We start from the raw sequence: 15,650 nt of genomic DNA on the forward strand, positions 1-15,650 counted from the left end.
CCCTGGTTGGTAAACAACAAGGACTCCCTGAAGAAACAAGGGACCTGCTGGGAGCACAAGGGGAGGCTCTACGTTCCAGAAGCTTGCCGGGTGGATGTGCTCCGGAGAGGGCACACCGAGGACACTACGGGACACTGTGGGTTTGTTAGGACTTTCCACCTCCTGCGTGAACAGTTCTGGTGGCCGTCTCTCCGGAGGGATACGAGGGAGTACGTGGCCAGCTGCTCGACGTGCGCAACGGCGAAGGAAGGGAAGGAGGGGAAGGAGAACCTTCGGGGACCCATCCTATAAGTGACTTAGCCAAGGAAAGGCACACCGTTATGGCAGATGGGGGGGCAACACCCTAGTAGCCCAATTAAGAGGGGGACTTGTCTTCAGGGGGGCGGTATGTCAGGTTCGGTCAGCACGGGGCTTCGGGGAAGCTCGTAGCCAGCGAACTCCACGGGCGGCAGCTAGCGAGGGAAAGAGGAACTGAAAGCGCCGCTAATTAACGGGCCACCTGCGCCCAGCCAAACAGGAAAACCGCAGCGGAAGCTTTAACTATAGACTGATAACGGCGCGAGCCAACAATGAACGGGGCCGCAGGCAGCGAAACAAGATCGCGCGCAGCACAGAACCCTCGGGCTTGCACGTAACGGGGAGGGACCAACCCAAGCCGGGGGGGGGACTGCCCATCAAGGACAATGGACCCTGACCGAACCTGCCATCATGGACAATCAAGAGGGATTATTGGGGGGCCGATAATCCGCAACGGTAACGCGATCGCGGGGCGGAAAAAAGCGCGGGAAGGGGGGAATATAACGAGTGATGCAATTGTACCAAGCCAGTCCTGGCTTTGCTTGTGACTACTACGTTACGCATGAGTAAACCTTCTTTGTGAACCACACGTGTCACGAGAGTTTCTCTGTCGAACGGGGCAAATCTCACAGAAAGCAGAAATTGGAATACTAGTTTTTGGTGTAAATAGGGTGCACTTAATAGACAAAGAAAATTCCCTCCCTTAATTAGTTTATTTGATACAACTATTATTATGACTGAGATTATTTCAATCTTTTACTATTAGTTACAAGGCTGCGATATTACGTTCTAACTATTCACATAGCCATTTTCAAGCATTATAATCTAAATCCTCTCAATTTACAGATATCACGTTGGTTAACCATTTCCACAAAAAATCAGCCTCCAATTTTCTCATGAGTTAGTGGGTTCTTTTTAAATGTATGGCAGATTTAAGATTTATGCAGATCAAAGGGATTTATCGTGTACTAAATATCAGGAATTTGGTAGCACCTTTTCCATCTAACAAATTTTATTAAAATAAAAGCCATAAGCTTTCATGAACTGCAGCTCACGTCATGCACAGAGTAGCTAGACTAATGTAGGATTTAAATTGGGATGAGGCAGAGGGAGGAGAAGACAGGTTATTTATGCAGATAACATGTAAAGCAGATTACAAGTAACTCATCAATTAGCAATTGTAATGTGTTAAAAACCCATTGTGTTTGCTGAGACCTTTTGAGAGAGCCTGAAACCTCTTGATGTGTTCAAGTTCAGCGGCGCTGATAAAATCTTGTTTTCCTAAAATGGTCTTTTTAAGATCTGCAATAGTTGTACTGTATTGCAATTTAGGTTGAAATGCTCCGATATTACTCTGTCTTTAATTCCTTGTGTCAAAGTTCATCCTTATGTCAAATCTGGGTCCGTTACTTGTTTTTGCACAAGTTTATCCCATTTGTCCTACACAGAATCCAGAGGGACATTGCTGGCAATGATGTCATATATCACATTAGAAGAGCATGTGAAGGTGCCTCTAACCTTGTATGTGTACATGTTGGGACCTGAGATGGTGTTGTTGGTGTAGACGTGGGGGCAAAGTAGACATCTAGGTTTGTTGCAGGGCTGGGTTCCAATTTAGTATCATTGTCCTGTTGTTTTTTTTATTGCTTGTGAGAATCTGCTTCAGGTTGGGTGTGTTGGGCCTTCCACTCAGTGCCTGAGAAAGTACAGTGTCACTGCCCACTATGGGCTGCTACCATAGACTAACAAAGCTATCCTCCTACAATGTCTGTTGTGAACAAATTTCTAATCAGTAACTTCAGAGGTAACAAACTTCGATCAACACTTAACTTGCAAAATTTCCGTTATAATGCAGAGACTTAACAACTGATATATTTTGACTTCAATGAACTAGATTGGAAATTTTACTTCTATGTTCTATTACTCTTTCATACTGAGTTGATGTGAATCCAAAACATCCAACTGACAAATGAATCAAAATGCCCTATCGGTTTTAATGATCTATTAGTTTATTCTTGTCAATAAACACTTACAGTTCTACGTCAGTAGTACTATGTAAGTAGTATTATAGTACTAAGGCTGTACAATGGCTTACACCCAGTCAGCCTGCAGAATAACCTTTTGCAATACTTGATGCAATAAACTTTTTCTATTCAAAAATGACTTATGTTCATTAAGAAATCTATATAGAAGATTCCTTGAGAGGGGTTCCCATAATCAGCAGACCAAGATGTATGTCAGAACCATCTATAGATGTTAGCAATTTAACCCCAATATACTCAGGAGTATACATAGGATTGGAAATCTGCTGCTGTTGGTTTATTCCTAAGCATATTTACTCAAGTCTGGAGCAAAAATAAACTGAATGTGAGCTGGCATAAATGAAACATTTTATTTTATTGGTACAGCATTCCATAATATTACGTGATTGCTACTTAAATGTAGGCAGGAGGGAGCTTCTGTTCATTATTTGCCAAGTTCTACGTTTCTAATACAGTTGTTTTATAGGTTGTCATGCCAAATCTATTGAATTCACATGATTCTTCTCTGTGAGTGGCTGAATACACAGATAACTAAAGCAAATGCTTCTTTATTTTCATTTCAAAAATCTAAAGATCAAAGCATATTAGATAGTTGTCCCTGGGATTTTGTATTATCTCCCAACATATATATGTGGAACTATATGTGTGATTTGACACCAAGGTCACATCCAATTACAGACCCAAATTCAACAAAGGAGTAGTTTAGGGAGAATAAAGCTGATCACGAAAAGTACCCAGAAAATGTACTGTTTCTTTTATCATCAAAACTGTGTCTTAATATTAACCTTGTTGTATTTAATTCAAACCAACCTATCCTCTATCTTTCCTCAAGCCTGTTTACTCAGCTAGATATCCAGAGGGTCCAATTTTCTTCCAATTGGTCCTTGAACACTAATATAATTGCTATTCACATAAGTAACCGATTAGTCTGCTGCACTGTTATCATACGTTTGCTCATATGTGGTATCAGGCAACTTCTCAAAATTAATTTTCAGCCTCCCAATTCTGTTGAATACTATATATGAAAAGAAGGATAAGGTGGTCACAAATCTGATACAGAAAGACAAATGGGAACAGTGAATGTATCCGCACATTTTTTTTTCATACTCAAAAATAGTAAACATAAAATATGTCTATTAATCGAGATCAGATTTTCAACTGACTATCTTCCATATTAGCACCACTGAATATCACTTTTCATTATTGGGTATGATGAGCACATTTCTTATGGAAAGCTGTGCCATTAGACAATACATTTGACAATATATCAGATATAGTGAAAAACATATGAACCTTGCTGGATCATAGCAAAGAATAATCTAATTTAGCATTTGTCAACCACAGATTATTGAGAAAAAAAAATATGAATCATCTGTGAAGTGTCCATTATATCCAATAAAATTCCAGCAATGATGAAGAAAAATTGAAGTGACAAAATAGATTGTTCTAATGATTTATTTCAAGATGTTATGTATATGGAACTACAATTATGTTCAGAAGTTTTTTTGTTTAGACTGTAAAAAACCAACTGGTAACATGTTTGCTAAAGATGCAACTCTAAGGAATTTAGGATTTGAATTCAAACATTAGAAAACTTTTTAAATATTCACATTTTTATAAGCAGTATTATACCTTTTAAAGGGAATACAAGGACACAATCGTTTACATTTATTTATAAATAAAATTTCCAAAATACAGTACAGAACACTTTTAACAGAAGTAAACTAAATCACCCATTATTTTTTTAAAAAATAATCATAAATGTAACCCAAATACAATCACCAATGTAAGTACAAAAATAAAGTCTATAAAGTAAAGTAAACACATTTTTTTGTTTGGGATATAACTACAGGATAATAAGTACAATAAGCTTCTTCTAATCTGATATTATCCACAAATTCCCATCTCCCAATCACGTCTGCACACAATATTCCAATAGTTAAATGAAAGAGCAAACATCCTTACAATGCCAAATGTAAATAGTTTTGGATTTTAGAAAAGTCTAGATAAAACAGGTGAAAATCAAAAAGTAAAGAAGTTAGGTGTATGGTAGAAATTTGAATTTCCTGTTACAAAGCTTTATACGTGTCACCATAGAACAACTGTTATTATGGCATTTAAGCTGCAAATTGTTCAGAAGAGAGCGCCTTTATGACTTTTAGGATAGCAAATAAAAAAGACGCTTCAAGTAATGGTGCAATCAATGTCCCTCCATTTCTAAACGTAGCTCTCCATATTCTAATGTTCAGAAATTATTCTATGGAAGTCCATGGAACTGTGTAGAAATAACAGGGAACTGGACTTGACTTCGTAGACCTGAGTTCTCAGTGAAAGCATATCCTTACCTTGGTATCTTTAGACAGTTTTCTACTGTGATCTGTTTGTTTTTGTTTTTTGGTAAAACTACTCCCTTTTATGTTTTAGGAATCTGTTCTGAAAAAACATGCATTTGTCAGGGTTAAGTGAATGACTACTATAAAAAGCCATTTATTTTGTAGATTACAATCGACTTGCAGAGACCACTGAGGAAAATGTGTCTTCTGACACATATCTAGGTCTAAAAGCTCCTAGGACTCAAGTGGCAAATACTATCACGCATTATCATATTCATTAAGAGAGGAAAGTTGATTCATGCTTCTGTACAGTAGATGCAGAGTACGTCATTTGTATGCTCTGGTAATGGTTATTTTTTTATATATAACTATCCTTACCAGACTCAAAAAAAGACTCAGTTCTTTTCAAAGCTTTATGCCTTGATCTGCATTTATTTTGTAAATAATCATTGGTCATCTTAATTATTGCTACCCACATTTCCTTTACACCTTTACATGTTAGGGAATCCTATAAATTTTAGTTTGTCAGGCTGAAGGACATAATTCTTGCTTTACTGTTACAGAAGATCAGTACCTGAGGCAAAAGTCAGCAGTACAATGCAAACGTTGGAACCAAGCATCCTGTTTAAAGCCCCTATTTTCCAATTCAAATTATTGTGGGAAATACATGCATAACTGTATCACCTTTTCAATGCCAGTGTCATTATAAAATCCAAGATGTTAGGACTTTCCACCAAAGAAAGTTTCATGCATAATTCAAAGAAAATAATCCTCTCAAAGATCAGTGAGATTCTCAAATAAACTTTGAACAGGATTGCAGACCTAACAAGATGAAATACAAATGTAAATAATGTCTTCTTCATAACTTATCTTTGTACCTAAAGATACAATTCAGGTGCCATTCATAGTAGCAAAATTACCACTAGTTCTAAGCAATGTGGGCTTGACCCAAAATGTTTAGCACTGTTCTACCAGCACTTTTCTTTTGAGAAAATCCGTTTTGTAGTGATGCTGCAGCAAGAATGTATATTACAGAACGGCATTTTTGACCATCTACTGGATACCTCTAATCCCGACTGATTCCCAGCAACATAACCGGCTAAAATAACTCAACAGTTTTGCCTGGCTTGCCTATGATTGTGTGAGGTAGTAACATCTAGTTTACACATGAAAAGAAAGCTGAATTCTATGCACATTTATCAGGGAACAAACCCAGCTGGAAGAAAGGAGTCTCAGGGTTAGCTCCACGTTTGCCACAGCCAAATGGAGGGTGGCAGGAACACCATTTTACATGGGCCTCAAGCTTGCATGCTAATGTTTTGTTTTACTGAACCTCTCCTAACAGAAAACAACTCTGCATTGAAGATATTCTCCCAAAGAAAGATTAGACAGAACAATTCATTTATCTTCATTGTATTCTCAGTTAATCTAAGATGACCCTCACATTTTAAAGGCCAAACATTTGTGGGAAAAAACAATGTTATTTCAGGTAAATGCAGTAACTGAAAACAAATTATGGATGGTTGTTGAGGGGTGGGGTACTGCGGTGCAATATTTTTGTCTTCATGAATCATGGGCACATTTAAAAGCCAGAACTGGTTTAGGCCTCTTTGGCCTTAAAGGCCTACTCTTGAGCAAAAAGCCCCCTTGGTAGCTTTCCTCTGGTAGGCTTAGTAGCAGTTGGCAACAGCGATCAAGAGGCAAATCTCTAGTGATAGAAAACTGATAGGCTGTTTAAGGGTGTGAGGTTTTTTAGTCTGTCATGGAATTTGTCAAGTTTCCATGGAATATGGTTTGAAAAACCCTGCCCTAGAGCTCCTGGGTGGAAGCTATTTAAATGGGGCAGCAGCCTAAGGATAACAGATCTTCTGATGGTGCAATATGCAGCGTCAAATTACATGTTCAATAAATGTGTCATCATTAGATGGTCCACAGTAGCTCCCAGTAAAATCAATGCTTTGGCTATCAAAGAGCCAAAACCAGGTTGAAGATATTATTAAGAGAAAAAGCTCTTAGGTTGTGCATTAAGAGAATTCAAATTCTATCAGGAGGATTGATGGTAACCCATGGAGGCCTTGTAAAGCTATACTAGCCGCTGTACACAGGTAAGAGAGGATTAGGGTATTCTGGAAAATAGAACAGAGCTAAGTTGATTCTTGACAGGCTTGCCTAGATGTTACATTATGCCTTCATGACAATCGCTGCTACTACAGTTTAGACATCAAGTCTTGAGTTAACTCAGAAGTTATAAATGTATTTCTGCAATGAACCAGACATGCAAGAATTGCATTGGAAACATATTTAACACACTGATGATACAAAACAAAAATCCTGTTGTTAAAGTTACTATAATACAAAGCTCCAGAGTTGATAAAAATAAATTGTTAATTTTTTGGTCAAAGTCAAATTGAAAAATGTTTAATTTTAGTAAGATGGTGTCTATTAAATAGTGGGAATGTATATGGAAATATGCCCATAAACAAGTGAGTTTTATTTATAAGAATCAGCACTTGGCGCAGAGCATTAACCCTTCAAGATTAGAATATTATTTTTATTTGCAAATATGTCCCATGATTAAGAAAAACCACAGCTATATCAGCGTGAATTTTAAGTCCAAACTTTCTTGGATATTTCAGTCATAACAATTTCTTCTTCATTTTACATTAATAATATTATGATTCGATAGATATTTTTTGTCATTGAAATCCCAGAAAAAAAATTCATTTGGTGGATTACAATGGAACTACTCATCCCAAGAAGCTTTGCAGATGGCATAGTATAGAGGCTTCACATGCACCCAAACCACACTGGAATTCAGGCAGGAACAGCTACAGCCTCCCTGCGCCAAGTCGCCTGTGCCGCACAGATGGCAGCCGAGTGTGACATGCTGCCAGAATGCACAGAAGGTTCAGCCGATGGGCTGTGAGCCACATTAAGGATCGGAATGCTTGGACCCCATCACTGACTGAACATTGCAAGCTATGTACCTGAGACTGGTGGAGGAGAACGGTATGCCAGTCCTTAAAAGCCCCATCAGTCAATAAAGCCCAACTTAACTTTATCACTCTGATCATTGGGAACTTTGCCATCAGCCTACCAATTTGCCTTCATAATTATTTAGCTGTTATTAAAAAAAACCCAAGCATTCTTTTAAGTTGTTGATTATTCACTGACACGCTGGCAATATGCCCCACTTAGCACAACAAGGGCAGGATTATAATCTGTCTTTCTAAAGGGCAACAGTGAATTAAGCTTGTGATTTTTAACAAGCGATCTGGACAACGGAGATTCTAACATACTGTATATAGATATTGGTAGCTATATGATTATCTAATAAGAACACTGGTTAAGAACTTTTTACAAATAGAAGAATTGCAGTTAAAAAAGATATCTTTAGAAAACAAAATTACTGGTAATTATTCCAAACTATTATGATGGAATCCTAAATAATGATGTTAAAATATGTAATTAAGCAAATAATACAGTCTAAACTATTTTGCATCTATTTAGGTGCAAAATACATGTCCAAACACTGTATAATTTGCACCAGATAATAGCATTTTATGAACACTATCTACTCTGAACAGTTGAGTTGTTTAAATTCAAAAATCAAGAGATTATAAACAAATATAACAGATGCAAAATAGGGTAGAAAATTAAGCAGCTGTCCTACTCATATTAAAACATATTTAGTCCCAACTAATCTCTCAATTTATTATCCTAACATTATCTTTCATATACACAGGGAAAACGTTTCCCTAAATCTGGGTTTTAATGTTTATGAAAATCCACAGGACTATCAATATGAAAAAAGGCAATATCTCAAAACAGATATTCTCTCCACTCCCTTTAAACCAACAATACTACGTGCAGGACATGACAGTCAGTCAATATTTCAAAGAATACGTAGAATATTTAGAACAAAAACGTTTTACTGAACTTTTAAACAATATATACATAATCGTTCACCTATTAGATGTTTATCTTAGCAGGCACAAAAATCTATTTCCCTGTCACATCTTGTTTTTTGAGACAGGAGTATAATTATTTATTTTTTCTGATATATTCCATTTTAATATGAGCAGTCAAGCAGCTAACATCATTAACAGTCGTATCAGGAAGAGTATGGAATCTTATTACATTATCTGTTTCTTTTCCTATATGCAAAGAATTTTGTGTATAATTTTGCTGCATCACTCACACAACATGATCTAAGCACTTTTTTCTCGTACAAATTTCAATGTGTATGCATGAAAAGATGAGGCATACAACTACCTAGATTCTTGTTTTCTTAACAATAGTAATGAAATTGCACACATCAACCAAGAGAGGGCACTTCAAGAACAAAATAAGAGTAGATGTCTCAAGTACAGATAACATGGGACAAAAACTTTAAGTATGTTCTAGATGGCATTAATTTTAGATTTTGGAAAAGACACATATTCATAACATTTTCTTACTACATTTAAACAACAGTGCAGTATGGAATGCATGAGAGAGTACTAATATTCTGTTTAATATATGCTTAGCTTCAAGTGCTTTCTCTGTTCTCAGTTTTAATTTCGAGATAAATGTTATCAATGAACATTCTCCACAGACTAGTTTTTCTGATTTAAAATATATTGGAATTGCAGAAGCAGTTCATAACAGTCCTGGCCAAAAAAAAAAAAAAAAAAAAAGGCATTCAAGAGCCATGTTCTTTATTTTAAAATAAAAACCAAAAACCTGTAAGTGGATCCAGAAATCTGAATGACCTTTATGACATTTGGAAAATAAGGTACTCATCTCATTCTGGAATGAATCTGAAAGGTCCTATCTGTAAATTACTTAAGTTTTCCTAAAGCTCAGCTCAGTCAATATTCTACTATGTGGAAAAGTTCTCAAGGTGGAATTACCAAGGGCTATCCCAGAGTTTATGCAAAACATAAAGTAATAGTTTCATCAAAATAATTACAGTAGTGATGTAATAAAAATTGCCAACATGTACAGTATTTATAAGAGTAGGTGGGTATTTTGTAAGTACCAGGTGTGAGATTAATGGCAAACTGCATGTTCCATCTGTGAACTATCTGCTAATAAACATATTTCATAGCTATTATAATTGATAGCATCCTGTGTGTGTCTTTCTCTACATTATGTATGCCTCCTACCTGACAGGATGCAAACAATAGGATGCTTGGTTCCAAGGTAATCTCTGCACTACAGATTTTAGCTTGCACAGAATACAGTGATCATACTTTGGGTGAAAGTGGATTTTGGTTGTGTCATACTGGTCATGACTGGTACTGTCCTCTCTGTTAGCAGGGAATGCTGCATGTTGCATAGGTACAACTACAACTAGTAAGATAGTTTATACCTTCTCTTACTAAAAAGTGATATGTGAAAGAATAGTTAAGCAAAGCCATGATGGTCGGAAGAGGTTGCTATCTATGGGCCCGTCTGGTGACATTCACAACAAACAGAAGATGACAATTTGGAGTACTAAGAAACAAAAGTCCAAGAGCATGGATTAACAACTGAAATGAAAGAAAGAAAAATAAATATGTTGTATGTCTGTGAAACTAAGACACCAGAGAAGAGTTAATAGATGGGAATGTAGGAAGTCTCTCCTTGTTGAGCAGAGTTAAAGAATACATTAAAAAAATAATAAAGATGTAGGTCTAATAATGAATGGACCAAAATATATGATATGAACTGGTATCATCTGGGTTGTTGTGGATACATCCAAAAGTATGAATCTGTAAATTGGTGATACATGTTTACATTCCAATGAAGGATAATGATGGAAGAAGCAGGTAGAAGTTTTAGGGGAAAAATTAAAATATTATGAATGAATGCAATCCAGGTGAAAACACTGTTCTGCTAGGTGATATGAATGGATGGGTGGAAATGAAATGAGAGAGGATATAGAAAAGGGACTGGACCGTTTACAGACCCAAAAATGAGTGAGAACAGTGATTGTTTGGTGAGTGTCTGCTTAGACAAAGTTGTATTTTTTCCAAATTCATAATATAAGCTTAAGTCAATTCATCTATACATATGGCAAAGACATAAATATAAATTTAAAAGCATGACTGACTTGAGAGTTCATGATGAAAGCTTGAGATAATTAGAGGGAGATACAGGGATGATGAGAGGTTCTGAATCTGGAACAAACCATTTTTGGTACTGTCAAGAGAGGATCTTCAGAAAAAATGAGCATAACAGAAAAGAAGTGAAAGAAATGAAAGTAAGCCAACTTCAGAAAGGGAAGGTACCAATCTTTTATGAAAACAGTATTAGAAGACAGAATAATCTCCAACCAGAATGAATGGAAAGTAGACGTAAGGAAAGAAAATGTGGAAGCTGCTTGAAACAAGTGAAAAGAATGTTGTGAGTATTAATAGATGCATGTATAATCAGTGTAAACATCTGTCAGAACTGGTTTAGCACAATTTGTTCTGTTTTTGTGTATCAGGAGGGAAAAAAACAACTAACATCTGGCATCAGTATTGATTCTGTGTGCCATTCATACTCATAAGCAATATTTACGCTCCAGAACAGAGCTGTGCATCAATCCAGATCTGAAGGGAAAAGGTGATTCCAAGCCTACTTGGCCATACCACCCAGCAACTCAAAGAAGCTGCATCTCTTCCTGGGATTGCCTCACTTGCCAATATGTATCTGCCCCAAATAACTATGAGCCTCATTGCTAGATATGGTGGGCCTGCAGCTCTTATAGGCACAAAGGCTCAAAAGAAGCAGTACAGGTACAGGAACTGGAGTTATCTTTCACCTCTCGGTTTATTTGGTATACTTGAGAGGAGAAAGGATACTGCAAGGCCAAGGGAATGAAAAAGGGCAATCTCAACAATGCAGATAGCTACTTCACGCCCACAGTAAGATCAGGTTTGTGCTACACCATTATACCTATCTATTTATTTATTAGAAGTATATCCTGTTTTTTGTTCAGGAACTCAGGGCAGCCTCCATGTTCCCATACTTCTTGATTATGTAAATCAGTGTTGTCCAAACTTGGCCACTTTAAGATGAGTGGACTTCAACTCCCAGAATTCCCCAGCTGGGGAATTCTGGGAGTTGAAGTCCACTCATCTTAAATTGGCCAAGTTTGGACAACACTGATGTAAATAGATGTTTCTTATACAGTTCTCAGAACTGGATCACTGATTTCGTTTCTGCATAAGCCTTGGAATAGCAAACATTCCTTTTAACAGGATGATCTTGCTAAAACTTTACACTACTGAAAAATAATTGGGATACAAACCAAAGCTATTATTTATCTACAACTCAAATTACCTATTTTTACTAATTATAATCTTGTTTTACAGGCATGCCTGCTTCACTTCATATAATCTATTTAGAATGTAATACACAATAGATAATGCTAATCTTTAACATCCATATTTACTATATAAATATTATTGTTAAAATATCTCCAACATATATTACCCAATCTATGAACACATGAAATTTAAATTTTAAATACTTCTGGTGGTGACAGTACAAAACAAGAAATATAGTTATACCAACGACACAGTACTGTATATGTTTTTAGTAGATATGGTATAGTAAATATTGATAAATTTTATAGGCACAATCCCACCAAAATTAGGCACTTAGTAGAATCCTATGCATATCTATCCAAAATAAATCACTTCTAGGTAAGTGTGTAAGACTGCAGCTTAAACCCAGAAAAACAGTCTGCTAAGTATTCAAATTGCAACACAGCAGGTTGCCTGTTCTTCTGGAAGTGAATGAAAAAATACTAAATGTATCACTAATATAAGTAGGATTTAAAAGGTGCTTAACTTTGGCTGGATCATGGGATAAGCTTTTTTTTTTTTAACCCGGTATATATTTCTAAGACACATCTAGCACTTAAGGCTAATTATTGCATGTATAAAGAAGAGAGAATTATACGATTTATAACATTTTTTTTTCTTTCAAAACAGCAATGGATTTTTTTGTTTCGTTTTTACACAATAACATATTTTATAAACCTGAGGACATTAAAAAAAATTATTCTTTCTTTTAAAAACCCACTGTTTATCTCTAGAGATAAGCTGCACTTTAATATCATGCATCATAAATAAAAGAAGGCATAGGAGGCTTTAAAACTGATGAATAGGAAAACAGACGTATCTACATAATCTAGCAAGTATTATTGATAAAAAAGAATAACAAGTTCAAGCCAGTCAAAATACATCCAAACCTGTTGATCTGTGTACATGACAGAATTTCTATCAAAATCAATCCTATTATCCAGTATCAAAACAAAAAAAGTAATATTGGTACATCAATTGTTGTTTTTATTATGAACCTCAAATACTGAAGTAATTTCTCTGCAATGCTAATTTGGAAAGTAAGTACACTTTGAATGTAAATAGAGAAACGTAGATTAATCCCTAAGCAGAATGAAGATCTTCATTATTAAAATAAAGCCTGGGGCACGTTGTGACGTCTAAGATTGGTGGGTAGATTTTAATTGACTTGAGGAGTGCCATAGTTCTATTATCACAAAACCTGTAACACACTTCCAGCACAGAGGACCCATCTGTGCCTACTATCCATCTGTTTAGACGTGATTGGCAAAGTGGTAGGGAACTCGCAGTGGTCGCCTTTGCCTGAAAGGAATAAACCACAGGATCTTCCAGCGAGTGCCAAAAACTTCTGAGAAGGTCTGCTGCCATGGCTTTCGAGGTCTTGATCTACAGACGACAGCATTATTAGTGAAAGACAGCACTCCCATGGTGCACTTCAGTCAACTAGAACAATACAGATTGGCTGGAGATCCATTACTCGACTCTGATGAATTACATCTGAGTCACCATAAGCAAAGCTTTTCTTTCACTCCAGCAGGCAGCTGAGACTTTACTCTAAGAAACACAAACTGCATTTGCAGCTGTAGAACTAAGATGTTCCTCATAGTCAACACACTGTTTGCCAACAAAATGGAGCAAAACAAAACAAAACAAAACCTCTTTCTGGACCATGCTTGGAAAGCATCGTTTTGATTGCACCAGATAGAAAAGAACTTTTTTTTTAATTAAAGCACCATGTGAATCATTGTGAAAAAGGTATGCTAAGCTTTCATTAGTGCCTTTAGTGTTTCTTACACAGGCATTTTATTGCCAAGCTCCATAAAGACTTTAACAAATCAAAATGATACTCACATTTCTTCACAACAGTTGGCCAGTTTTTCTATACTTGTAATGTCCTGTTTTAAGAAAAAAAGTTCTTAAATATTTCTTCACATCATGAAAATACAAAGTATGTTATTCTGCAAAATATACAGTATATGTAGAATGCTTACAAAGAAAGAAACTTTTATGGTATATCTTTGACAACGAGGTTATTTCATTTCTGTATGTGTGTATACACACGCACACTGACACACATATACAAAGATAACAAAGATCACAATCTTTGTACAATTTTACTGCAATCTATCACTCAGCGGAAATAAGGATATTTTCTATTTAAATGTGAGTTTCCTACTCAGTCAGATGATGAAATGCGGTACTCCAACTGTCTGAATATATGAATGATTGGAACTGTGGCAAAAACAATTTCTTTCATTTATGTAGTAAATTTGTACCAAGATGGGGAGAAGTTCTTTATCAAGCTAGTGTGCCATATACTATTTTTAGCAAATATTATAATGTGAATAGTGGATTTCCTTGAGCCCTTGATTTTCTGAAATTAAGAAATACCTTAAAGTTAAACTCTGACTTAAGGGATACTTCAATTTTTTTCTTTTTTTAAAGAAACTGTCTTAATACAGCATGTAGTTCCTTTTGCGGGGTGGGTGTAATTCAGAGCTTGGTTGTGTTGAAAGAAGAGCAATCTCTTTTGGTCTCATCTTTTCTTCATTTAACTATTTGAGGTGGGACAATTAAAAATCTCTCCAATATTAAAAAATGCAGCTTAGCAACCTCAACTTGAGCAATACAACCACACCAAGGCAACTGAATTCTCTGAGTCAAGGTTGTGTCTCACCCTTCAAAGGATCCCATCAGGCAGAAGGGAAATCTGAAATTTGTTTTGAATTGGACTTTGCTAGAGATTCAGCATATAAAGTCATGAAAGTTAAATTAATGTAAGCACTTTGATTTCTTTCCATTATAATTTAAATTCAAACAACGTGAAGGCAACAGGATTCCTAAAAAAATATCCCACAATCTTGTATATGGAATATCATCTACCATCACAAACATTAGACAATTACTCTTCCTTAAAAATCCTTTTCCCTATATGGGGTCTGAAAAATTTGAACTCACACTTGAAAAATATCACCCTGTTGAAAATGAAGGATCATCAAGAGGGAAAATAAATTAAAAACAATGCAAAAGATGCCTAAAATTAATAAAATTCCTAAACAGGCTGAATATTAATAAACTTACATTTTACCATTCTTACTTTGTTTCCTTGTTTATGTGTGAGTATTTAAAGAAACAAAATTTAAGCAGACAGCGCCGATATATTTGACTCTATTTCAATTTAAATATTCATATATAGAGAGTATAAAAGCTTATAACCATATTAATACCATATTAATACCAAGGTTGTATTCTCTGTTTTCTATTTCAAGAATTTTCATCATCTGGATTTTTTTTTCAAAATCTCTACCTTTTAGCAATGGCCATTTATGCATCTGGTTGACCATGTCTGAACTTGGAAGCTGAGCAGGATAGGATTACTTTGTATTTGAATGGGAACTACTAAGATTGTAATCTAGATGGGAAGTTAAAAAAAATACACACCTCAGAATAAGGCAATGGCAAAGCACTTCTGTAATGTTGCCAAGTAAACTGCTTAGTTCTGTCCATGTAATCACAAGGAACATGATTTCAGGGCATCTTTTACTGGGTTTGCAATTCAAATATGGGCATATTCGAATTTTTGTATAAGAATCATACATACCTCAAACATCCACCCTGAAGTCAAAGTTTTCAATATCAAATGTTTAATATCCAAA

At 35.8% G+C, this 15,650-nt stretch overlaps 1 protein-coding gene across 2 annotated transcripts in view; it reads right to left on the reverse strand.

The window, feature by feature from the left end:
• Nucleotides 1–11,779: 11,779 nt before the first annotated feature.
• ZDHHC21 (zDHHC palmitoyltransferase 21) overlaps nt 11,780–15,650 on the reverse strand; it is a 31,186-nt gene continuing 27,315 nt past the window's right edge. For both annotated transcript variants that reach the window (XM_007436327.3, XM_025171936.2), the window contains exons 8-9: nt 13,846–13,889; nt 11,780–13,380 (exon numbers count right to left, since the gene is read on the reverse strand). In XM_007436327.3, coding sequence (XP_007436389.1) covers nt 13,248–13,380; nt 13,846–13,889 — 177 coding nt within the window. In that variant the 3' untranslated portion in view covers nt 11,780–13,247. The remainder of the gene's footprint in view (nt 13,381–13,845; nt 13,890–15,650) is intronic.

Source organism: Python bivittatus, unplaced genomic scaffold (assembly GCF_059951505.1).
Source record: "Python bivittatus isolate LINGU-HERP-01145 unplaced genomic scaffold, Pbiv_v1 ctg000850_np1212, whole genome shotgun sequence".
Lineage (NCBI taxonomy): Eukaryota > Metazoa > Chordata > Lepidosauria > Squamata > Pythonidae > Python > Python bivittatus.